The sequence below is a fragment of the Eubalaena glacialis genome, chromosome 18 (genome assembly GCF_028564815.1).
Source record: "Eubalaena glacialis isolate mEubGla1 chromosome 18, mEubGla1.1.hap2.+ XY, whole genome shotgun sequence".
Taxonomy (NCBI): domain Eukaryota; kingdom Metazoa; phylum Chordata; class Mammalia; order Artiodactyla; family Balaenidae; genus Eubalaena; species Eubalaena glacialis.
The window spans coordinates 59,103,658-59,130,599 of NC_083733.1; the positions used below are offsets into that span (position 1 = coordinate 59,103,658).

Here is a 26,942-nt window from a genome sequence, read left to right on the forward strand (position 1 = left end):
TCTCAATTCCCTTTGATTGGTCTACTTTTCAATAATTTTACCAATACCACACTGCTTCAGTTACCATAGCTTTGCAACAAGTCTTGATATTTGATAGAAAACATTTTCTCATCTTGCTCTCTTTTTAGGTGTCTTGGCAGCTTCCAGTTAGGGTAATAGGAGATACAAACAGAACCACCCATGAAGTATGCTTTCCAAAAAAAAATAAACCTGAATCAATTTGAACCTCTAATTCTAACCACTGGTACACAGGAAATACATATGGAGAAATATTTGTGACAACATGAATAAAACTGTAGGGCATATGCTAAATGAAATAAGAGAAAAATAATGCATGGTATCAGTTATATGTGGAATCTAAGGGGAAAAAAAGGTCAAACTTAGAAACATTTAGTGTGATGGTGGTGGTTGCCTGGGGAATGGGGAGAGGTTGGTTATAAAAAGGGTACAAACTTTCAGCTTTAAGATGAATAAGGTCTGAGGATCTAATCTATGGTGACTACAGTTGATGATGCAGTATTGTATAGTTTAAATTTGCTAAGAGAGTAGATATTACAGGTTCTCACTCCTCTCCCCCCAAAAGAGTTAGCTATGTGAAGTGATGAATGTGTTAATTAATTCACTTGTGGGAGTCCTTTCACAATGTATATGTATATCAATTCATCACATATACTTTAAATATATTACAATTTTGTCAATTATACCTCATAAAGCTGAAAAAAGTTGAATTTGTTACCGTTATCTGAGCAGGATACCCCACTTCCGCACCTACTTTTTGAATAATCGTGGCTCATTGATTGACCATCCTGAAGAAAAATAAAACATTCTATTGTATTTACTTATTTTCCTATTGTATTTATGGTGATTTTATTTATTATGGTAATTTAACAAATTGGAGGTTTGTGGCAAACCTGTGTCAAGCAAGTCTACTGGTGCCATTTTTCCAACAGCATTATTTTTATATTAAGTTGTGTACATTATTGTTTAACATAATGTAATTGCACACTTAGATTATATTATAGTGTAAACATAACTTATATGCAGTGGGAAACTGAAAAATTCATATAACTCAGTTTATTTCGATATTTGCTTTATTGCAATGGTCTGGAATCTAACACCAAAAATCTCCGAGGTATGCCTGTATTCTAGACTTTTCTTTTTCAAAGTACAGTATTTCCTTCACTTCTTGCTAATGCATCTTCTTTCGTTTGCCGGAAAACTCCAGATTTCAAAATGAGCAATTAAAACCAACAAAAGTGGGAAAGTCGTTATTTATTTTGTGGCTTGATCAAAGGTTACTTTTCCTTCTCGTGAGTCTTTAGCATCTTGGAATGAATAGCTCATGCCAGGTAAACATTGTCAGGGGTCTACATGCATCCAGGCACAAGGAGAGTAAAGAAGGCAATAAACCGAGTTTGAGAGCCTCTCTTCGCCTTTCTTTGCTATACAGCCACATTTACTTTTCAGTCGCACTTATTAGTAATGTAATTAACAACAACAAAAAAAACCCCTCCAGAATAGAAGGAAGGAAGGAAAAGAAAAAGATCAAGCGCTAATAGCGCCTCCAAACTGACTGAACTGAACCGGCTTATATTTAAAAACAAAACAAAGCAAACAAAAAAAAAACGTGGCATTACTTTGCCGAGGATTCTGGGGAGTGTAGTCCAGCAGCGCCGGGTAGTCAGAGCCACTTCCGCTCTGGAAGGGAGGAGGTGTAGCCCTTGTTCCGCTGAAGGATTCTGGGAAGTGTGGTCCAGGAGCGGCGTGTAGTCCGGGCCCTTCCGCTACAGGAGTGAGAGGCCGCGGTCATCAGTACCTGCTGTGAGGTGAGTCAGTACCTAGAACCCAAGTCTCTTCCGAGCCTGCCTGGGCGTGGAATCCGCAGGTGCCACCCTCGCCCTTGGGGAATGGAAGCCGTGGAGGGCAGGGGCGACGGTTTTCGTCACCTCGGTGTTTGGGGCGGTTCGCGCGTACCCGAGTTGTAGGCGGGCAAGGGTCGCGGTCTCCGGGTTTGAGAGTCTCCGGACGCTCGGTTTCCCTCGCCTCCCCTACTTTCTGCACGCTCTGCGGTCTCTTCGGGATGTACTCTTCGTAGAGTTATTTCACTTTTCCATTTCTCTTCTGCAAAGTGGAGTTAATAGTAGTGCCTCCCTAGTAAGCATGTGGTGAGATTTACGTGATGTGAAAATGCTTAGAACCGGTCGCTGGCACCTGTGAAAAGGCGGTCGGTCGTTCTCAGTCTTATTTCTTTCGAGAAGCGCTCAGTCCTTGAAAGCCTCTGTGAGCCCGTGGTGGGTTCTGAGCTCCAGCTGCAGAGCCACTGGCTCTTCTCTGACCCCTGCGGGAAGAGGGGTTTTTCGTGGATTCCTAATGACCCCACCACCTTTTTTAAAGGAAGGAGTGGGTCTCACCCCCAGCTGGTGCCTGGGGATGTCCGCTGTGATTTATCCTGGACCTGAGACACGATTATGATATCTTTCCTTTCCCGACCCTGATTTCTCAAAGAGGTTGCAGAGAGGAGGGAATGACCCATGACTCCTGGCAACATTGTCCCAAAGTGAGAGAATTTATCGTGCTGTGTCATTTCTACTCTCAGTTGGGCAACAGATTTCCTTCATTCATTAGCAGATTTTTACTCCTGGGCAAATGTCGAATGTTTATAGAATAAATGGGAGGTTGGATGAGACGTGTTGATGAATGAGTAATAATAATTTGTTAACATAGTGAATGCCAGGTACTCTTCTACAGCCTTTATATGCATTAATTAGCTTAATCTTTATAACAAAGATGTGGTCATTATCTGTATTTTACAGATGAGAACATTGATAGGTGAAGAATTTAAGTAATTTTCTCAAAGTCAAACAACAGAGAAGAGACAGAACTGGGAATTTGAACCCAAGCAGCCTGCGTTCTTGACCTTTAAGCCATACTCTTGAAACTGAGCGGGACACTCTGGGGCCTTCCTGGGGACAGACCTCCCCTACCCACCGTGTATCCCTCACCTCTTGTTTATAAAAAAGCTTTAGTCTCCTAGGCCTTCCCTGAGTTCCAAAGAGCAAATTTAGTCAGATAAGCAAGAAAACGCAGAAACAAAGGAAAACAGTCAAGCAAGACAAAAATAATAGTTTAGCCATAAAACAAAGTCAGGGAGGACCTTTAGTTCCTCCTCAAGGGCTAGAGATAATATCCTGAGCCACATCCTTGAGTTGTTTTGTGGATACTAAACCCCCCACCAGGTGGAGGAAGTTAACTGCATGCTGACCACCAGCAGGTAGATCCCAGATGTGTTGGAACCAGGTTGATGATTGAGATTCCCAAAACAACACCCTGTTACCTCACCATCAGCCAGTCAGAGAATTGTGCATGAGCTGATCACACACCTGTGACCCCCTCCCTCACACTGTCTTTAAAAACCCTTCACTGAAATCTATCAGAGAGTTTGGGTCTTTTGAACATGAGCTGCCTGTTCTCCTTGCTTGGCGTCCTGCAGTAAATGCTGTACTTTCCTTCACCACTACCTGGTGTCAGTAGACTGGCTTTGCTGCGTGTCGGTTGGGTAACACTCTCCTTCAGCCCTAACATGGTAAATAACCCCTGTGAATGAAGGAGGGAGGGTCGTTTGGTAATAATTTAGGACCTTAGAGGACCTGAAGGCTGTGCTCATTTAATTAATTTCTTTTTTTAAAATTTATTTAATTAATTAATTTATTTATTTTTGGCTGTGTTGGGTCTTTGTTGCTGTGCGCAGACTTTCCCTAGTTGCAGCGAGCAGGGGCTACTCTTGTGGTGCGCGGGCTTCTCACTGCAGTGGCTTCTCTTGTTGCAGAGCACGGGCTCTAGGCGCACGGGCTTCAGTAGTTATGGCACTTGGGCTCAGTAGTTGTGGCTTGCAGGCTCTATAGCGCAGGCTCAGTAGTTGTGGCTCATGGGCCTAGTTGCTCCGTGGCATGTGGGATCTTCCCGGACCAGGGCTCGAACCTGTGTCTCCTGCATTGGCAGGCGGATTCTTAACCACTCCGCCACCAGGGAAGTCCTAATTAATTTCTTGTAATTTTATATGATGTCACATTCATATTCTGATTATAGAAGTAATTTGTGCTCTTCATAGAAAATACGAGAAATAGATGAAGAAAGCCAATAATTATCCATAATTAACCAGAATGTAGAGATAACTATAACATGTTAATGTATTTCTCTTTAGTTATTTCTTTGTATATATATTTTTCTATGCTTCTCAAAAATTTTATCATACTTGTAGTACTTTTATATTTGGTAACTTGTAATTATGAACATTTTCTAGCACAAACATACAGGAAATAATATAATGAATTCTCACATAGCCATCAACCCTTGTCAACCTTCAACGGTTGTATACCGTTTGTCAATCTTACATAATCCACCCTCCTTTTTTTTTTGCTTGAGTATTTTAATACAAAATCCAGACCTTGAGTGAAGAGGATTTATACTAGATTATCATAAATATATAGAGGTCAAGAGAAAGAGAGGACATTAACAGTTCCAAAGTTTTCACATAGTAACTAGGAGAATGGTGGCTAGTGAGAAAGCTAGGGGCCCCCCTGAAAGAGTTGCAGTTAAAGAAGGTTATGGATTTTGTTTCTCATTTGGAATTTAATTTGCTCATGGTTTCCAATTGGTCTTGATTCCTACATTGTGGGGACTGTGTTGTATTCTTTCCAGTGTGCCCAGCACTGTGACAAGGTTTACAGAGAGAAGTTATTCAGTTAAGTGTTTGTGGCTGGTACAGGTTTTCAGTTGGTAGATGGCTACAGGGGCCTGCAGCTCTGAGAGATGGTTTTTTGAATTCCTGAAAATGGATTAAGTGACAAAACAATAAAAACGATCCACGTAGTTATTACTTCTCCTTTATCTCACTCACTCTTGGCTATACTCAGAAGCCACAGCTTTTCAGAGTATTTACAAGTTGATATACAGTTATTGGTAATGCTTTTCATGTCCTAAAACAAATTTACTTAGAACAAACCAGGAGTAATGCACCATTTCTGTATTCATCACCAGGTCATAACAATATCCTGGTGGAGTTTATTGGGAGCTTATTACGACTCAGGCAGAGTTTCCAGTGCTTTTCATGTATTAACTCATTTATTCCTCAAAACGTCCCTGTTATTATCCCCATGTTATTACAAATGAGGCACAAGAGGATAATTGATCTGCACAACGTCACTCACCCAGGAACTATAGCACTAGAATTGAAACCGTCCTTCCTAAAATAGCACCTCCCCATCTCTCTCCATCCCCGTTTTCCCTGCCATATTTTTCTTAGCAGTGTCTACCACTGGCTAGCACATTATATACTTATCTGTTGGTTGGCTTATTACCTATCCTCTACTATAATATCAGCTTCATGACAGCAGGGATTTTATCCACTGCTGTATCTTTAATATATAGAATTGTGCCTGGTACATGCTAGATAATCAGTAAGTATTCGTTGAATGAATGAATGAGTGAAAGATCCTGGTGAATAGTAATGAAGTACTCAGCTAATATAATACAGGATGTATCTTTATCAACTACTCATTCAGTCATTCACCTTTTTTTTTTTTTTTTGGCCACCCCTCGTGGCAGACAGAATCTTAGTTCCCTGACCAGGGATCGAACTCGCGCCTCCTGCAATGGAAGCACGGAGTCCTAACCCCTGGACCACCAGGGAAGTCCCCTCAGTCATTCACCTTTTTTTTTTTTTTTTTTTAAACAAATCTGTGTTGAGTGCCTGCTTCATGCCATGAACTGTTCTGGGCACTGGAGAAGGAGACTAAAACAATGCGGCCTACACTGCAAAAACGTGGATTGATATAAGCAAGATGAATAACTAAAATGTACATTAGGGACTTTCCTGTCGGTCCAGTGGTTAAGACTCTGTGCTTCTGCTGCAGGGAGCCCAGTTTCGATCCCTGGTCAGGGAACTAAGATCCCACATGCTGCGAGGCATGGACCAAAAAAAAACAAAAAAATAAGAGGTACATTAATAAGATAGAGAGGGATGACCCTAAATATAAAAGGGCAGTGAACTGGAGAAGAAGGGAAGCGGTGGAGCAGGGGATTTAGAGTATATAAAGCATGTCCATGGAAGAACTCTGAGGACGATGACATTTGAGTAAATACCTGATCATGTTGAATGAATGAATGTTTTAAAATAAATAAATAGGGGTTGCCTTATCCAGAGCCCATAATTATTCCTTTTATCAATATTTTACTTTTTATTTATTTGGCTGCACCGGGTCTTAGTTGCGGCACATGGGATCTAGTTCCCTGACCAGGGATCGAACCTGGGCCCCCTGCATTGAGAGCGCAGAGTCTTAACCGCTGGACCACCAGGGAAGTCCCTGAGTATTTTACTTTTAAGGATGACCTTAGTGTTGCTTGAGCAAAACCAGTGATTAGGTCTCCGCGCTTCCACTTGCACGGGGCACGGGTTCAATCCCTGGTGGGGAACTAAGATCCTGCAAGGCGTGCGGCATGGCCAAAAAACAAAAAAAGAAACCCAGAGGAAAAAATTGGAAGATACAATTCATCCTCTCCTCCTCCCAATCAGGAACAGCCGCAGAATTTTACGGCTCAGAGGAACCTCTGAGATGGACCAGTCTGATCCTTGCCCGACAAAGTGTGTCTTCGGTCATCCTTTGATTCCATGTGTTTTGAGCACTCATTATATTCTAGGCGCTGGGATTAAAAAAGTGTGTTAATCATCTCAGAAGCAAAACAGATGCTTCACGGCTCACCATCCTCTCAACCTCCCCCAGGCGATAGACGACTTCTGGGGACTGGGATTTGAAGGGTGAGAGGCGAGCAGAGCTGAGCCAGGCACCCCAGACCCCACTTGCTCTCTCCTCCTAAATACGGCGAAATGTCAGGTCTGCTTGCAAAACCGTGTTGCTGAGCAGAGCAGAGCAGGAGGGTGCAGCAAGTATAGGGCCAGTGCAAGGGAGTTGGGGGTTATGAATGATCTATCTTCCAAGCTTTGGGGAGCGGATACATTGCTCTCATCCCTACGGGAGTGCTTTTGCCTAAAGCAGCAGGACCCACGAACATGAGACGCTATCATACATTTAACGCTTATTTGCATGTATTCACTGAAACCTCTTGTCACCCCTATGAGCTCGATAGTCTCCTTATCCCCGTTGTACAGATGTGGAAATAGATGCAAAGAGCTGTCAGAAGAGTGCTCAGCAGGTCACTTTCAGCAGAGTGTGTACCTTCCAACTCCCCTTTCTCTCCTCCCCAAGGACACCCCTCCCATCTCTTCTGTGTGTTTGTGATTAGAGACACAGTGACTGGATTAAGAGCACGGTTTCCGGAGTCAGAGTTGGATTTCAGGTTAGTCAGGTCTCACCAGCTCTGTGATTATCAGTAACTTAATCTCATGAATCCTCAGCTTCCTCATCCATTAAATGGGAGCAATAATCATCATACCATCACTTACTGAGAGCTTGTATTATGTGCCAGGCACTGAGCCAAGGCTTTTTTTTTCCCCCTATTTTTTAACTTGAGATGTAATTCACATATCATAAGAGTCACCCTTTAGTATACTAAAGTCTGCTTTAGTCACCCTTAAAGTATACAACTCACTGGTTTTTAGTATATTCACAAGGTTGTACAGCCATCACCACCAGCTAATTCCAGAACATCTTCCTCATCCCCAAAAGAAACCCCGTGCCCCTGAGCTGTCACTTCTCACTTGCTGCCCTCCCAGCCCCTGGCAGCCACTAATTTACTTTCTGTCTGGATGGACTTGCCTATTCGGGGCTATTGGACTTGCTCACTTAATCCCCAAAGCACCCTTATAAATTAGGATCTGTTATGGCCACTACAATATTGTTCATTGAGACATTCTGTCGGACTTTTGTTTAAAATGAAAAAAAAACTAGCAGTCATATTTTAAAATAGTTTTTCTTTACTACAGTCAGCATGGCAGAGGGGGATGTGCCATTGAGACTCTTCTGGCTGCATGAAGAAAATTTGCTAGTATTTATACCTTTTACAAAACCAGATACTGGTATCAATGAACCATCATTACAGGGCCAGAAATTATTAAGTAATATAGCCAATCAGAACTATGGACTTGTCAGAGATAAAGGTGAATTTCTTAAGACAAAGCATTGTACAGCCTCTGAAATCTGGATGTTAAAAAAGACCCCTTGGGGCTTCCCTGGTGGCTCAGTGGTTAAGAATCCGCCTGCCGATGCAGGGGACACGGGTTCAAGCCCTGGTCCGGGAAGATCCCACATGCCGCGGAGCAACTAAGCCTGCGCTCTAGAGCCTGCGAGCCACACCTACTGAGCCCCCGTTCCTAGAGCCCGTGCTCCCCAACAAGAGAAGCCACTGCAATGAGAAGCCCGCGCACCACAATGAAGACCCAACGCAGCCAAAAAAAAAAAAAAAAAAGACCCCTTTATTGGAACTGATGGCAGAGGACATTTGCAAGAGCAGTTTTATGATGTATAATATTTACCTGCTTTTCTGAAGTGGAATCAGTTATAAGTTTCCATCTATTCACACGTTTGACTCGCACATTTGAGCAATCCTGTAAGGAAGAACTGTTCTCATTTTGCAGGTGACAGATTTGAGGCAGAGGGAGGTTAATTAATTTAAGCAGCGTTAGTAGCTCTGTAAGAACAATTCACTCTTCCTCCTGTGTTCCTCTCTATTCTCACACTCCTAGCACCTTCACAACATTTCTGACACCAGATGTGGGTGGGTTTTTCCCCACGCTGAGCAATTCTACTTTACTAGCTGGGTGCCCTACAACTTAAGCTCAATTCGTACACTCTTTTCCTGGAGATAGCTTCAGATCCCACAGGTTAAGGGCTCAGTCCCACGAGATCACCCTCCCCCACCTCAGATGCCGTTTGCAAGTAGAAGGCCCCCAGGTTACCCACAACTTCTGTCTGACTTGGCTGCAAATCAGAGGTTTGCAAGACTCTTCCACTTTGGAGTCAGTTATTTGCTGGTGCGGCTCACAGAACTCAGAGAAACGCTTAACATTTGCTAGTTTGTTAAAGGATATGATAAAGGATATGACATAAGGCGAATCCCATACTATTGGGATTTTATGGAGGCTTCCTCACTTGGGCATGATGAACTCTTAGCTCCATTTCCAGCCCCTCTCCCCTCCCTGGACAGTAGGGGGTGCGGCTGAACATTCCAAGCCATCTAATCAAGCTTTGGTCTTTCTGCTGACCAGTCCCCATACAGGAGCCCCCCAAGAGTCACCTCATTAGAACAAAAGACACTCCTAGCATCCAGGAAATTACAAGGATTTCAGGAGCCCCGTGTCAGGAGCTGGGGGCGGAAACCAGTATATTATGTCACAGTAGCAGTACCAGGATTGACCCCAGACCTGTTGGCCCCAGAGTGCACTCTCATACCAGTACATTCCACTGCCTTTCATTTCCCCTGATACCCAGGGCAAGAATGATGACCCTGAACCCTGGGAGCCACCACAAGGGACTCTTGTGTGAGCCTCGCTGCTTAGACTTGAGCAGATTGTTCACTGCACAGGAGCCCCTGGCTGGGGGGCTGGTGATTCACACAGAGCCACCACTTGGGCTTGGACCTACGTCTCATGGCTTCCTTCTCTTTTGTCAGTTGTGTCTTCCCAGGACTCTGCCCTACCCCAGAAGGGGCTGGAGAAAATGACCAAGTTCCAGGTGAGTTGAGTTTTATCTCTTAAAATTACATCTCTTTTCTCAAAGATTAGACACATCCTTTTTCTCTTCCATGGGAAGGATAAAGGAAGAAAACATATGTTCGTTACATGCCAGGTACTTGCCTTTTTGGTTTTTTTTTTGGCCGTGCCATGCGTGGCTTGCGAGATTTTAGTTCCCTGACCAAGGATCGAACCCGAGCCCACTGCAGTAAAAATGCTGAGTTCTAACCACTGGACCACCAGGGAATTCCCAGGTACTCGCTTTTTTATTGGTTCTAGTTTTTATTTTTGGTTTTGGTTTGTTTTATTTTATCATCTTCATTTCGCAAATAAGAGTACAGAAATCCATAGATATCAAGAAATTTTAAAAAACCAAACTACTACACTGCTTGTAAATCAGTTATACTTAATATAATTATAATCACAGTATATTTATAATTTTCAATTTTATTTTTTCACTTAATGTTAACACTTGAGTTTTTATGACTCAGCATTCTTCTATGTATTGTCTGAGAAGGGTTCTATTTTTTGTCTAACATTTTAGAAGCTACAGTTAAGCATACAGACTGCTGTACCTCTGAATAAGTTTTGCTTTGATTCATAACACTTTTGCATAGGGCTTTTAAAAATGGAATATAATTTACTTACAAAAATTACAGGTCAATGACAGTTGTATACCCCATTTTGCAAGTTGTATAATTGCATTAGCCCACTACACAAAACAAGAAATAGAACATTTACATTACCTACATTACCCCAAAAAGTTCTCTCATGTCTCTTTCAAGACAGTTTCTTACCCCTGGGAGGCATCTACTGTTCTGATCTGTCATCATATCACTAGATTTACTTGTTTTCAAATTAAATATAATCAGTGAAATCATAGTGTGTGTACTCTTGTGTCTGGCTTCTTTCACCCTGCATAAAGTTATTGAGATTCATCTGTGCTGTTGCAGGTGTCAATAATTCATTCCTTTTTATTATATTCCATTTTATGAATATATCAGTTTGCTTATCCTTTTGAAGGACCTTTGAGTTGTTTGCAGCTTTTAATTGTTAATGCATAAAGCTCCCATGAGCATTCTGCGCAGGTCTTGAGGACATATGTTTTCATATCTCTTGGGTAAACATCTAGAAGTGGTAGGTGAATATAAACTGTTTTCCACAGTGCTTGTACCATTTAACAACTCATCAATGGTGCATGAAAGTTCCAGTTTGTTCTACCTCTTTGCCATCATTTGGTGTTGTAGATCTTTTTTATTTTAGCCATTCTAATGAAATGACATCTCACCATGACTGTAATTTGTATTTCCCTCGTGATACATGACGTTGAATACTTTTTCATGGGTTTTTGCAATTGGCATATCCTTTATGAAAAGTTTGTTAAAGTCATTTGCCCATTTAAAAATGTGGCTTCTACTTTTTATTATTGAGGGGTTCTTTATGTTTTGTGAGTTCAAGTCCTTTGTTAGATATACGTACTGTAATTTTTTCCCATTCTGTGATTTGTCAATTTGTTTTCTTAATTGTGTCTTTTAAAATCATTTTTGAGGTGAAATTTACATGTAATATACATATAATAAATGTATTTGATCAATTTTGACAAATATACATACCCACGTGACCACTGCCACAATCTAGATGTAGACCATTTCCATCACCAAAAAGGTTACCTGGTGCCCCAGTTAATCCCAATCCCACATCCCTGACTGTAGGCAATAACTGATTTACTTTATGTCACTACAGATCAGATTCATCGTTTCTTGAGTTTCACCTTAATGGAATTATACAGTATATGCTCTTTTTGTGTCTGGCTTCATTTGTTCATCAGAATGTTTTTGAATACAGGTCAACAGTTTGTTCCTTTTTATTGCTGCATAGTATTTCATTGTATGGATATACCACAATTTGGTTATTCATTCACCTCTTGATGGACATTTTTTATTGTGGTAAAATATACATAACAGGGACTTCCCTGGTGGTCCAGTGAGTAAGACTCCACGCTCCCAATGCAGGGGGCCCGGGTTCAATCCCTGGTCGGGGAACCAGATCCTGCCTGCATGCTGCAACTAAGAGCCTGCATGCCGCAACTAAAGATCCCGTGTGCCACAACTAAGACCCAGTGCAGCCAAAAATAAAATAATTTCAAAATATATATATACATAACATAAAATTTACCATTCAAGCTATTTTTAAGTGTACAGTTCAGTGGTATTAAGTACATTCACACTGTTGTGCAACCATCACCACCACACATCTCCAGAACTTTTTTCATCTTCTCAAAGTGAAATTTCATACCCATTAAACAGTAATTCCCTATCCCCCCACACCCCCCAATCTCTTGCAAACATCACTTTACTTCCTGTCTCTATATATTTGACTACTCTGGGTATCTCATATAAGTGGAATCATGCACATAATCCTTTTGTGACTGGCTGGCTTCACTTAGCATAATGTCTTCAAGTTTCATCCATCTGATCAGGATTTTAAAGCAACTATCATAAGGGAATTCCCCAGCGGTCCAGTGGTTAGGACTCCTTACTTCTACTGCAGGGGGCACAGGTTCCATCCCTGGTCAGGGAACTAAGATCCCACATCCTGCATGCCGCGAGGCACGGCCAAAAAAAAAAAAAAAAGTCAATGATCTTAAATATATTTCAATATTTAGCATGTGGCATTGACATGTGGGATGGAGAAGAGGAGGAAACTACATAAGGTAGACTCAAGGTCCCCAGGATCTAGAACAACTTCCCACCCACCCTCTCCACCCACTAAGTGCCGTCCCTCTCCCAGTGGCCACTGATCATAAGATTGAGGCTACGTGTGTGCTTGATGTCGTAGGAGCCAGTGTCCTTCAAGGACGTGGCTGTGACCTTCACCAAGGAGGAGCTGGGGCTGCTGGACTCCACCCAGAGGAAGCTGTACCGAGACGTGATGCTGGAGAACTTCTGGAACCTGGTCTCAGTGGGTGAGGACGGGCACCCTGTGACTCAGTGTCAACCCTCAGGAGTGCCTTGGTTTCAAACATTTAAGACTTGGGGCTCTTGAAATGCTTCCCTGAATCTGGGGGCCTGAATTTCCTCATCCCAGTGGGACATCTCGTCTCTACCTTGTCTATTTTCTCAAACTGTAGTTGCGACATCTTGGTGGGGTTTTAAAGTCAATTAGCAAATTGCGTCATTATTTCATTTAATGAAATAGGACAGAATAGCATAGCTTCTTGTCAGGAACTGCATATAGTGCAACAGAAATTGTGAGTTAAGGCAGGAAAGGAGATGTGATAAAAGTAGATAGTGGTTAGGATCGAGTCATCGATCCCTCGATTTGGTGATGTACATCTGTGTATTTGTCTACCAGATCACAGCATAAGAGGTATTTATTACACCAAGTCACGATCAGAATTTGGAAAAATACTACTTACAGTGCATAAAGATTGTAGCATTGGAATTAAAAATTTTGCCTTTAGTGTACTCACCTTACATATGTGCCATTTCTTTTTCACAGGATATCAACCTTTCAAATTAGATATGATACTACAGCTGGGGAGAAAAGAGAAGCTTTGGGTGATGGAGCCAGAAACCCAAGGAGCTGGGTGTTCAGGTGAGAACCATGCAGGTCTGAGTCCTTGCAGCTCACAGAGAATGGTGCTAAGTGGATCTCACTGTCCACTCCTCCTGCAGACAGCTCATGAGTGGAGAATATATCAGTATGATGAAAGGATTATTTCAGAACACTGTTAATCTTCTGATGAATGTCTAATCTAATTTTGATTTCTATGGTACTTGTATTAGCCATCAATTGCTGTATAACAAATTGCTCTTAAACTTTGCCGCTTAGAACTACAGGCATTATAGTTTCTGTGAGTCAGGAATCTGGGGGCAGCTTAGCAGGGTAGTTCTGGCTCATGATCTCATAAGATCTCAAGGAGTCTGCATGAGCTGCAATCCTCTGAAGGCTTGATGGGCCTCAAGGGATGTGCTTCCAAGATGGGCTCATTCACAGGGTTGTTGACAGGAGGCCTCAGTTCTTCCCTGGCTGTTGGCAGGAGGCCTCAGTTCTTTGCCAAACAGGCCTCTCCCTAGGGCTGCCTGAATGTCCTCAAAACGTGGCAGCTGGTTTCCCCAAGATAATTACACCCAAGGGAGTAGAAGGCAGAAATCACAGTGTCTTTTATGACATAACCTTGGAAGTGACATACCATCCCATCTGCCATATCCTGTTGGCTTCGCAGGCCAATCCTGAAAGGTTGTGGAGGGGACTTCAATAGGGTGTGGATACCTTCTGGGGACTGTCTTGGATGCTGGCTACCACAGCAACTTTTGGTATTTGCAGATTCATATCTACAAAACCTGGAAGATAATATTAGCTATTCAGGCTTATCAGAAAATTCAGCCAAATTAAGTGGCAATAATTATCATAGGATTTTTTACTCCCATAGGATGTGTCAGTTAAGGGAATAAGTTTTCTAGTTTTTATTCCCAGTTATAATGTTCACAAGTTGAATATTTTATATTAGGACATCATTGAAATAAAGAGGAATTCTCTCATATCTAGCTTATGTATTAACATGTGCATATAATGGCTAAATTAAGGAAATAAAGTTATCATCTCATGGGTTCATTATCAGGACAGAGGAGATGTTTCCCTTTGCAAATCTTTTCTTTTCACTTTTGCTGAGCACGTCCCCTGCTCTGTAACACTGTATTTCTAATTTTGACCTCGTACATAAGTCTCAGTATGTTAGTTCTAAATGAGTTTCATTAACACGTAGTGAATAGGAGGCTACTTATCAGCTCTTTGTTTCCATAAGCATGAAAAAACTAAGAGTCCAGCTGAACTCTCCACTGGTTGAATAGGGTCTCCCAGCACGGTCGACCTGTGAAATTTTTTTTTGTCCCTGAACTTGTCCTCACTTTCATCTCTGAATTCTCTTTATCCTTCCAGGACACGGGAACCAAAATGAGATAGAGACTCTTCAAGAAGCAGGATTAAGACAGCTTTTACATGAAGGCCTTATGTGCTGGCAGATATGGGAACAGTTTACAAGTAAATTAACCAGAACTCAGGACTCAATGATAAAGCTGCAAGGCAAGAAGTTGCCAAAACAAGATGATTCCTCCTGTGAGGCGTGGTCAGGAGATTCTACTCAGGTTCCTGAAGATGAGAACTATGTAGGAAAGCTTCAAGGGGAGAGTTCCACAAGTATCAAAAATCAAGAGTCTCCAACTCAGACCTCCTGGGATTTCTGCAGGAAAATGTATCTGAGAGAGTCACAGAATTATCAGAGTAGGTGTCAGCAAATTGACATAAAAGATAAACTGTGTCAGTGTGATCACTGTGTCATGAGAAGGATCTCTCATCACCATGGCAATCAGGAAGTACACAAAAGCGAGAAGGCTTGTGGCCACAATAATCATGGAAAAGACTTTGTGAAGAACACATCCCAGCATAGCATCATCCACTCAGGAGAGGAGACCTCTGATGAGACTGGAAAAGGTGTCAGCCTTGGCTATGATGTGGAACTTCATCAGCAGTTGCGTGTAGGAGAGAAGCCCCATGTGTGTAGTGAGTGTGGGAAGGGCACCACGTATAACTCAGTGTTTCACATTCATTACAGTGTTCACAGAGGAGGGAAACGCAGTGGGAATGATGAGTGTGGGGTGGACTTGGGTCAGAGCTCACATCCGCAGACCCGTCAGAGAGCCAAGCCAGGGGAGAAACCCTACAGATGTGGGGTGTGTGCTGCTGAGAGCTTCAATCAGAACTCCTCCCTTCCCACTCATGAGCCCATTCACCCAGGGGAGAATCTGTGTAGGGGTGGCAGGTGTGGGAAGGGCTCCAGTCATAGCTTGGACCTCAACAGTCACTGTGTAGACAACACTGGCGAGAAATCCTGGAAATGTGAGCTGTGTGGTAAAGGCTTCAATGAGACATCACAAATTCAAGCCCATCAGACAGCCTACCCTCAAGACAAAACGTCCAAATGGAAGGCATGTGACAGGATATTCAGTCAGAGCTCTGATCCTCTTCAGAGAGTTCACACTGGAGAGAAACCATATAAATGCGAGGTATGTGGGAAAGACTTCAGTAAGGCCTCCAACCTTCAAGCCCATCAGAGAATCCACACCGGCGAGAAACCCTACAAATGTGATGTGTGTGGTAAGAACTTCAGCCGGAATTCCCATCTTCAGGCCCATCAGAGAGTCCACACGGGAGAAAAACCCTACAGATGTGACACATGTGGGAAGGACTTCAGTCAGATTTCCCATCTTCAGGCCCATCAGAGAGTCCACACAGGAGAGAAGCCCTACAGATGTGACACATGTGGGAAAGGCTTCAGTCAGAGCTCACATCTTCAAGACCACCAGCGGGTCCACACCGGAGAGAAACCCTACACGTGCAATGTGTGTGGGAAGGGTTTCAGTTGGAGCTCCCATCTTCAAGCCCATCAGAGAGTCCATACAGGGGAGAAACCCTACAAGTGTGAAGAATGTGGGAAAGGCTTCATCTGGAACTCGTACCTTCACGTTCATCAGAGGATCCACACGGGAGAGAAACCCTATAAGTGTGGCACGTGTGGGAAGAGCTTCAGTCAGACCTCCCATCTTCAAGCCCATCGGAGGGTCCATACAGGAGAGAAACCCTACAAATGTTTTGTCTGTGGTAAGGGCTTTAGCAAGAGTTCATGTCTTCAGGTTCATCAGAGAGTCCATAGTGGTGATCAATCCAGTACATGCAGAGAGTGTGATAAAAGTGTTCTTCAGAATGTAGACTTCTCATTTTCATCAGAAAACGCCCACAACAGGGGCTATTTATAAAATGTTGTATTTTAAGCATTCAAGAGGGAGCTGCTTTTTTTTTACAGTCATCCGAATTCCATTGGAGGAGACCTGTTTGTTGTATGAGTATGGCCAATGTGTCCAGCAGAGCCAAAAATGTCACAATTCTCAAGAGAATGCACAGCAGAGAAACCTTGTAAGGATGGTGCAGTAGGTTTCAGTCAGAACCTTTACATTCAATAGAATCTACATGGGGGAGAAGCTTTAAAAATGAGAAGTACCGTCAGGACTTTAGGAAAAGTGTAATGATGGACATGACAAAATCCATGTCCACTAGAATGTAAGCTCCATGGGGGCAGGAAGTCTGTTTACTGCTTGTATGACCGTGACCTGGAACCAGTGCCAAACAGAGCAGGTGCCCTGGACTTTGTCTCACTTGAAGGAGAGGAATAGGACAAACATTTGAAAATGTTAGTGAGCTCAATCCCAAGTAGTCACGATAAATTGTACTAGGAAAAGGATTCTTGGAAGAAGCCTTAAAAATTAATTCAAGGAAATGATAAGTTAATAAAAATATGTTAAATCATGCAGTCTACAATTTGAGTGTTAGATTTTTGCCATTGGCTCCTGTCCTCCTCAGCTTCACTTTTCAAGCAGTAAAGGGCTTGATTTTTTTTTTTTTTTAAACTCAGTAATACTCGTCTTCCTTGTTTTTTTTTTTAAATTTTTATTTATTTATTTATTTATTTTTGGCTGTGTTTGGTCTTCGTTTCTGTGCGAGGGCTTTCTCTAGTTGCGGCAAGCGGGGGCCACTCTTCATTGCGGTGCGTGGGCTTCTCACTATCGCGGCCTCTCTCGTTGCGGAGCACAGGCTTCAGACGCGCAGGCTCAGTAGTTGTGGCTCACGGGCCTAGTTGCTCCGCGACACGTGGGATCTTCCCAGACCAGGGCTCGAACCCGTGTCCCCTGCATTGGCAGGCAGATTCTCAACCACTGTGCCACCAGGGAAGCCCAGGGCTCGATTTTTTATCACATCATTTAAGAGTTTCTCTGGACAGTGTACCATCAGTTGTGTATGGTGTAAGTTTCACTATTTTTCTTTTGTTGGGTCTTTGGTGACAGGAACAGACTGAATGGAAAAAGAGAAACTTGGTTTTCATTCCATAAAGCTTCCTGGCAAGGGGTCTACAAAGAAGGGGGAACATATAATATGCATTTTGGATGTTGAACTAAGCTGTTAAGGCACAGAGCATTTTGGACAGCACCCCATGCTTCTCAGATGCTTCTGTATTTTTCAAGTTTGCTTGGTTGAACGGTTTACTCAGGTGTATATTTACTGGAGGTAGTGGACAGTTTCCCACAGCTGTTTTGCTTTGTTTTTTTGGAGTATAGCTGATTTGCAATGTGTTAGTTTCAACTGCACAGCAAAGTAATTCATATATATATATATATATATATATATATTCTTTTTCAGATTCTTTTCCATTATAGGTTATTACAGAATATTGAGTAGAGTTCCCTGTGCTATATACTGTAGGACCTTGTTGTTCCCACATTTTTTTTTTTCTTCTGGACCTTACCTTCCAGGACACTGGTTACTTAAGTTCTATGGTATCTCAAGTTTCATGTTACCATCAGAAATCCAGGGCCAACACCAGGCACTGGGGTGGGCTACCGGAGCTCATGGATGTTTATAACCGTTAGGATGTTCTCAGTTGTAAGAAATAGAAAACCCAACTCAAACTAGCTGAGACAAAAAGGAGGATTATGTAATTACTTCAAAACCCTTTTCAGATAATCCCAACATCTAAATTGTCTTGGTATTGATGTCTGTTGATTGTTTTTTCTCATTCAAGTTCTGATTGTTCTGATTCTTGGTATGATGGGTAATTTTTTTTTTTTATTGTATCCTGGATATTTGGGGTACAATGTTGCAAGACTTTGGATCCCATTTGATCTTTTTTGGCAGGAAGTCACCTGTTTAGGTGTAGTACACAGGTCCAAATGGGAATGGAAGTTCACCTTCCCTCTGGGCCCTTTTGACACTGTGTGTGTGGGAGCGGGGGAGCTGGTGGGGGGTGGCAGAGGGCCAACTGCCTCTACCTCCTTGCTGCTGAAAGTTCAGCTGTCCCCGTTCAGCCTAGAGCACTGCCTAGGACTGCCTCACCTCTGTGGGTGGTGGGAGTGAGGTGGGGAGGTGGGGAGTGGGAATTCAGCTCTCCATTCAGCCCCACTGACCTAGTATTATGGGCTCTTCTGTCATATTTGCCTTCTCCTTTTCCAGAAGGAGGATAGTTCAGTAAATTCCAGGAAGTAGTATTTCCTTTCTTGGTTAAACATCTTGTCCATTCTCAGAAGGGATATGACTCTTACAAAGAGAGCTTAACATCCATTGAGGGATACTTCAAGATCACCATTCCTACTAGGTTGAAGCCTCAGTGAGGTAAGTGATATTATTCCCATTGTAACATGAGGAAGGGTTAAACCATTGCCCTAGTTCACACAAGTAGCAGTATTGGTAAAATTCAGGCTTTAAAAATTCAAGATTTTAATTCTTAATTATGAAAAACGTCCAAAATAATCAAAAAGAGAAAATACAATGGACCCCATATATTCATCACCCAAATTTAACAATGGTCAAGATTTTGCCACATTTGCTTAATCTATCCCTTTTTCCTTTTTATCTTACATGCTGAAATAATTTAAAGCAAATCCCTGATGGCATCTCTTACACCTATAGGCATCTCTTAAATATAGACTATTTTTTACAAAATCAGAAAGCTATCATCACACCTAACATAATTAACAGTCACATTTCTATGATTGCTTCAAGTTTTCACTTAGCTACAGACTAAATAAACTCTTTTCTTTCTTTCTTTCTTCCTTCCTTCCTTTCGTTCTTTCTTCCTTTCTTTTGTACTGTCTCTAATTTTGGTATCAGGATAATATTGGCTTCTATTTTCTGGAAGAGATTGTGTATAATTGGTGCTGATGCTTCTTCAAATGTTTAGTAGAATTCTCCAGTGAAACTATCTGGGCTTAGAGATTTCTTTTTTTGGAAGTTTTAAAATTATGGATTACATTTCTTCAATAGTTATAGGACTATTGAGATTATTTCATATTGGGTGAATTTGGGTAGTTTGGTTTTCAAAGAGTTGGTCTATTTCTCTTAAGTTGTTGAATTTACCTGGATAGAGTTGTTCATAGAAGTCCTTTATTAAGTTTTTATTGGCTGCAACATCTGTAATTATATCCCCCATTTTATCCTTGATATTGGTAATGTCTTTGTCTTGCTAGAAGCTTATCAATTTTATGGATCTTTTCAAAGAATTGGCTTTCTGTTTCATTGATTTTCCGTTATTTTTCTGTTTTTAATTGTACTTATTTCTGCTCTTTATTATTTCCTTTCTTGTGCTTACTTTTGATTTATTTTGCTCTTTTCCGAGTTATGTGAGTGGGATTTTGACTATTGTTTTGAGACCTTTCCTCTTTACTAAGGTAAACATTTAGTGGCATGAATTTCCCTTTCAGCACCCTTAGATTTGAATATGTTGTATTTTTATTTTCATTCCATTTCCAAATGTTTGGAGAGTTTTCTGTTTTGTTTCTTAGTTTAATTTCTAGCTTGATTCCATTATGATCAGATAACATAGTTGGTATGATTTTGATCAGCTCATATATTCCCAGACATCAATTTGTTCTCTCAGGGAGAAAACAGTATAAATGTGGTAAGGGCTTTAGGAGGGAGTCATCTCTTACAGCCATCATTGAATTCACACGGGAATAATAGTTTTACAGGTATAGTGTGCATGGTAAGAGGTTTGGCTTTAGGTCACTTATTTGTGTTTTAGGGGTATAGGAAAGAAATTCTAAACAAGTGAGGAATGTGGAGAGGGATTTGCCCAGAACTCCCATCGTGTCCACTAGAGGGTGAACATTGGAGAGAAATCCTAAAATGAGGTGAGACTGCAAAGTGTTTCTTCAAGTTCAGTTCAAGTGATATTCCTCAAGTCCACTTAGTTTTCACTCAGGAGGGCGGACTTACTGTGAATAGCAGTGGAAAGAGCTTCAGGGAGAGCAAATACCTTCATATTCACTGGAGTCCATAAGGAGGAGAAGCCCTACAAGTGCTATGTGTGTGGAAAGGATTTTTGCATATAGCTGAGTTTTCACACTCATCTGAGTTCTCTCAGGGGATGAATCCTGTAAATATAATGAATGTGATAAGAATGAAAACAGCCATGAATGGGATGAGTGGAGTAAGGGCTTATTTGGAGTTCAGATCTTCATGTCCATCTCAGAACCCACATGGGAGAGAAGCTTCCATACACAGGAAAAAGATATTAAGGACTTCATGTGAAGCTCATCTTATTCATCAGAGGTGCATGAGGAAAAGAAAACCATATACATGTGAAGAGTTTATTATTTTGAATAATAGTTCAGACCTTCTTACTCATCAGAGTCTGCACAAGAGGACAGAAATTCTATACATATGGTCAGTAATTGACCTGTCAGGGTTTAGTAGAGAACCAGATGCCACTCTGTATATTCTAGGCATGAATGCTTTTTTTTGGGGGGGGGGGAGAGGGGCGGGGAGTAATAGTTTTTTTTTTTTTGCCCTGCCGCATGGCATGCTAGATCTTAGTTCCCCAGCCGGGGATCAAACTCGTGCCCCCTGCAGTGGAAGCACGGAACCCTGACCACTGGACCACCAGGGAATTCCCATGGAGTAATAATTCTTATTGGAGTATAGTGGACTTACAACGTTGTGTTAGTTTCTGCAGGCATGAATGCTTTTAATACAGGCAATAAGAGGCACGCACACGTTTGGAAGAGCTAAGGGAACGTTGATCAGGGAAGCCAACACCAGTCTGCAGCGCCAAACTGGGTTCTCAAGAGCTTTCTTAGAAGCTGCTGCCAATCTCAATAATCTCAGTCTACAGCAGCAACATGAGTGATACTCAGGGGTTTTCTCTGAAGCTGCTGAAGATGTGGAAAGCCCCACAAGCTATCTCAGTCTATAGTACCAATATGGGTGATATATTTTTTTAAGTATTAAAAGCTTTATTTATGATTGGAATCATTCAACAAAAAGCAAAAGCAAATGCGCCTGAAAAAGGAACTAAGCTGTCGTCTAGAATAGCCTCAGTAGCTAAGCTGGCTTTGCACCTGGCTGGCATGACAGCTGTGGCTCAGCATACACAGCAGTTGCACTCACAGCAGCATCAATATGGATGATTCCTTTTTTTTTTTTTTTTTTTTTTTTGGCCACACCGCGAGGCTTGTGGGATCTTAGCTCCCCGACTAGGGATTGAACCCGGGCCCTCAACAGTGAAAGCACAGACTCCTAACCACTGAACCACCAGGGAATTCCCTGGATGATTCTTAAGAAGCTCACTTGGATGCTTGGAAGCTCATGCCTGTCCACGATTCCTCCTGCAATTGCCTCCGGAGAATAATGCCTTTTCTTCCTATGCTTCCTAAGTCTCATGTGAGTGCCTTTTCAATGACCAACTATAACCAAGAAACATCTGGGGAAGGGGATTCTGAGCTATGCTGTTCCTGTCTTCTCTTTTAATACAGGCGCCCTTAACAGATTCAGTCGTAAAAAGAAGTGATGATGCCATGTGACCAACAGACAATATAGCACAGTGTTGTAGGGGCCTCATTTGCACCTCAAGTCTTAGTAAACAGCATGCACACTTATTTATGTCCAATCCATGTAGGTCGTGCTACAGGAAGGGCTACAGTTAGCACTCCACTCTTGGAAGACATCAGTTTTCCTACACTGTTGATGGACTCTATTGGTATCATGCATGGCAAGGATTCCAGAGATACCTCTGGTCTCCCCAATCATTAAACATCAATGCAGAACAAAATCCATAAATGTGATGGTTGTAGCCATGGCTATCGTCAATGCTCAAACTGCTATCATACCTTCTACACAGGAAGAAAATTGTAATTGGGGTGAGTCTTCAGATTTATTAAAAAGACCGTATTAGAAAAATAACCTAATGTTCTTTTTCTAATGTCAGGTCATACAAGTTATCAGAGAGTGTATTCATAAAATAAATAAAATGTGGTGAGAACTTTAATCAATGTGTAGGCCCTTAAATTCATTAGCCTCCACCACATGAGAGAAAGTTTATCGAAGTGATGTTTTAAGAGTATCACAGAAACACTGCTATATTGTCAACACACTGTTTTCTCTTTATGGGCACACAAGAATACTACGTTCACATCCTCCAATATGGATTGGAGCCATATGATTGAATTCTGGCCAATGGAGTGAGGACAAAAATTATGTGCACCACTTCCTGGCATTGCCCATAAAAATATTCCAAGTGATTCCTTCCTCTTCCACAGTGATCTCTAGCCATGAATTATGGGTGCCACCTGTTCCACATTATGTAGCTACAAGATGAAGGACTGCCTGACCTCTGTTAGATATCACTTGAGTGAGAAATCTTTTTTGCACTAAGCCACTGAGATTTCAGGGATTATCTGAAGTATTAAGATAAGTCTATCCTAACCAGAACAAAAGTCTTAGTAGCAGCTAATTTCATAATTACACAGGAAGGTAACTCTACAATCCCCCCCTTAAATTTTTAAAACAATTATTTTCAAACTTACATAAAAGTTACAAGTACAGCAACAAAGGATTTTCCTTCCCTGAACTCTGAGACTAGCATGATGCCCCATCACCCCTGGATACTTCTGTGTATATTATTACAAATATGGATATTTTTCTACACAATCATTTTAGAACAACCAAAATCAGGAGATTAATATTTGTACATTACTACCATCTAATCCACATATTCCATTCACATTTCATCAATTGCCTCAACAATGTCCTTTATAGCAAAATTATCCAATCTAGGATCACACAATGCGTTTAGTCATCATAGCACCTTAGGCTCCTTCAGTATGGAATAGTTTCTCAGACTTCCATGAGCTTGACACTTTAGAAGATTACATGCTAGTTATTTTTGTTCTTGTGTAGAACATCCCTTAATTTGGACTTGTCTGATATTTCCTCGTGATTAGATTCAGCTTATGCATCTTTGGCCAGAATATCACAGAAGTGATAATGTGCTCTTTTGGCATACAATTTTATTTATCCCATTTGTGGTGATGTTAATTTTGATTGCTGGACCCATATGATGTCTGCTAGACCTTTCACTGTAAAGTTACTAGTTTTTTCCATTATAATCAGGAAGTAGTGTGTGGAGTGGTACTTTGAGTTCATGAAAATATCTGCTTTTCATTAAACTCTCATTAACTGATTTATTAATATAATCTAGACTTCTGGATTTCTAATCTATTCAATGTGTTATGATCAGTTACTGTCACTTATTTTGATCCTTAAATTAACCCAGATTTGGCCATCAGATCCCTTTAGGCTGGCTTCTGTGTACTTTTGATATGTCCCCATCATTCTTTAATCACCCCCTTACTTTCTGGCACAAGACATGTGAGGCTTACCTTGTACTTTCCCAGCATGTTGATTTGCACCCTCGGGAGTCTCCTAGGTGAAATTTGAAACAGGAGCCCCAGACACAGAGGGCAGGGAGAGACCGAAGAAAGAGGCAGATCACTTCAGGTTGGGAGGTGGCAGGTTTAATAAGGGAACTCACATACTAGACTTATCTTTGGTGACTGCAAGACAAATAGATCTCTGCACCCGCCTGCCAGAATCTTAAAAGTTTATATAGAGGCCGTAACTGGGTTCAGTCATGTATTAGATCCAGATGGTCTTAACAACATCTTACTGTCTCAAGGCTGTGTCCTGGAGGCAGCTTCTAGTGGGGAGGGGGCACGTGGACTGCATATTCCAAAGACAGGGGAGGGGGCAAGGAGCCTCCAATTGCCCAAGTCCAGCTCATGGGTCAACCAGTGGTCACATCCTCGAAATGACCTTCTCCAACTTAGCCCCTCCTTTTAACAAGGAGGGCTTCTTCCATGTAGTGGGGTATGGTGATTAGAGGCCAAAATATGGGTACTAGGTGTACTCATTACTGTAGAGTCACAGCTCCCGGGCTCTCTCATACCCAGAACTGGCAGGGGATGAGTGTGTGATTGTGTTTATACACATTTTTGTTTGTTTGTTTGTTTTTGGCCATGCTGCACGCATGCAGGATCTTAGTTCCCCAACCAGGGGTCAAACCTGTGCCCCCTGCAGTGGAAGCAAGGAGTCTTAACCACTGGGCCGCCAGGGAAGTCCCAATACACATTTTTTTCCCTATATTTCTTCATACAGTTGACCCTTGAACTTGGGTTTGGACTGCATGGGTCCACTTACACGTGGATTTTTTTCAATAGTAAATAACACAGGAGGGTTGGAGTTGTGGCGAGAGTTTGTGGAAGATGGCGCCTGTTGTGGCAGGTTCCTGGCTCACAGCTCCTAAAACCCATGGAATTTCCTGAGTGATAAAGGTGTCTTTTGTTATGTTAATGAGTCATTGGAATTATGAAACTATCATTCACATGGAAGCATTATAGTTCTTTGGAACCATTATTATCCCAAAAGGAAAGAAGAATGATACAGATACACTGGCTGAGGTGTTTTGAGGGGCATCGAAGTGTTCCAGCCTGTGGCTTACCTTAACATGTTCTTGAAGTACCATGGCGTGGATTAAAAGAAAATTTGGTGAGCGGCCTCCATCTAAACGACTTACTAGGGAAGCTATGCGAAATTATTTAAAAGAGCGAGGGGATCAAACTACTTATTCTTCATGCAATAGTTGCACAGAAGTTATATGGAAATGAAAAAAGGTTTTTTTGCCCTCCTCCTTATGTGTATCTTATGGGCAGTGGATGGAAGAAAAAAAAAAGAACAAATGGAACGCGATGGTTGTCCTGAACAAGAGTCTCAACCATGTGCATTTATTGGAATAGGAAATAGTGACCAAGAAATGCAGCAGCTGAACTTGGAAGGAAAGAACTATTGCATGGCCAAAACATTGTATATATCTGATTCAGACAAGAGGAAGCACTTCATGCTGTCTGTAAAGATGTTCTATGGCAATAGTGATGACTTTGGTGTGTTCCTCAGCAAGCGGATAAAAGTCATCTCCAAACCTTCCAAAAAGAAGCAGTCATTGAAAATGCTGACTTATACATTGCCTCAGGAACAAAGGTGGCTCTGTTTAACTGACTTCGATCCCAGACAGTTAGTACCAGATACTTGCATGTAGAAGGAGGTAATTTCCATGCCAGTTCTCAGCAGTGGGGAGCATTTTACATTCATCTCTTAGATGATGATGAATCAGAAGGAGAAGAATTCACAGACCGCGATGGATACATCCGTTATGGACAAACAGTCAAACTTGTGTGTTCAGTTACTGGCATGGCACTCCCAAGACTGATAATTAGGAAAGTTGATAAGCAGACCGCATTACTGGATGCAGATGATCCTGTGTCACAGCTCCATAAATGTGCATTTTACCTTAAGGATACAGAAAGAATGTACTTGTGCCTTTCTCAAGAAAGAATAATTCAGTTTCAGGCCACTCCATGCCCAAAAGAACCAAATAAAGAGATGATAAATGATGGCGCTTCCTGGACAATCATTAGTACGAATAAGGCAGAGTATACATTTTACGAGGCGATGGGCCCTGTCCTTGCCCCAGTCATACCCATGCCTGTTGTAGACAGTCTTCAGTTGAATGGCGGTGGGGACGTAGCAATGCTTGAACTTACAGGACAGAATTTCACTCCAAATTTACGAGTGTGGTTTAGGGATGTAGAAGCTGAAACTATGTACAGATGTGGAGAGAGTATGCTCTGTGTTGTCCCAGACATTTCTGCATTCCGAGCAGTCTGGAGAGGGGTCCGGCAGCCAGTCCAGGTTCCAATGACTTTGGTCCGTAATGATGAAATCATTTATTCCACCAACACCCCAGAACCGGGGCCCTACACCCCAGAACTGGCGCCATGGCCACATTGCAGTGCAGCGGGAGCAATCCTTCGAGCCAACTCCAGCCAAGTGCCCCCTAATGAGTCAAACACAAACAGCGAGGGGAATTACACAAATGTCAGCACAAATTCAACCAATGTCACATCATCTACAGCAACAGTTGTGTCCTAAATACCGTCTTTTTGCTAGGACGTACACTGACTTGAGTGCAGCAAAATGTTGACAAAAGAAAGAAAGAAAAAAATGAACAATCTTTTGTGGTTTCTTGGGAAAACTTTTCATACTCAGTGATACTATTCAAAAAGCCCATTACTTGCAAGTGCTGATTTGAAGTGCAGAAGCCACAGTAAAGCAAACAAAAAAAACCATCAAAATGTACAAACTTTTGGAAATTGATTTTTTTCAGCTGTTATTTTTGTTTGGTTGGTTTGTGTTTGGTTTTGTTTAAATGGGCAAGAAATAGAGATGTGGCTGGAGTAAAAGGTAATCAAACTAGAAGATGAAAATCTAACATAGTTTTTATGGACCAAGGAACTTGTATAAGCTTTAGTAAAAGGTA

The 26,942-nt window shown here is 41.8% G+C and overlaps 1 protein-coding gene and 1 pseudogene across 1 annotated transcript; both read left to right on the forward strand.

Annotated features, from left to right (window-relative positions):
- The first annotated feature begins 1,780 nt into the window (after positions 1-1,780).
- On the forward strand, positions 1,781-16,470 carry ZNF233 (zinc finger protein 233). The gene is given in 6 exon segments (XM_061173709.1): positions 1,781-1,826; positions 9,625-9,686; positions 12,524-12,650; positions 13,187-13,282; positions 14,627-16,366; positions 16,369-16,470. Coding segments are annotated over 5 exon segments (2,007 nt in total). The 5' UTR covers positions 1,781-1,826; positions 9,625-9,671; the 3' UTR covers positions 16,398-16,470.
- An 8,547-nt stretch (positions 16,471-25,017) lies between these two features.
- Positions 25,018-26,554, forward strand: LOC133078613 (recombining binding protein suppressor of hairless-like; annotated as a pseudogene).
- Positions 26,555-26,942: the final 388 nt, after the last annotated feature.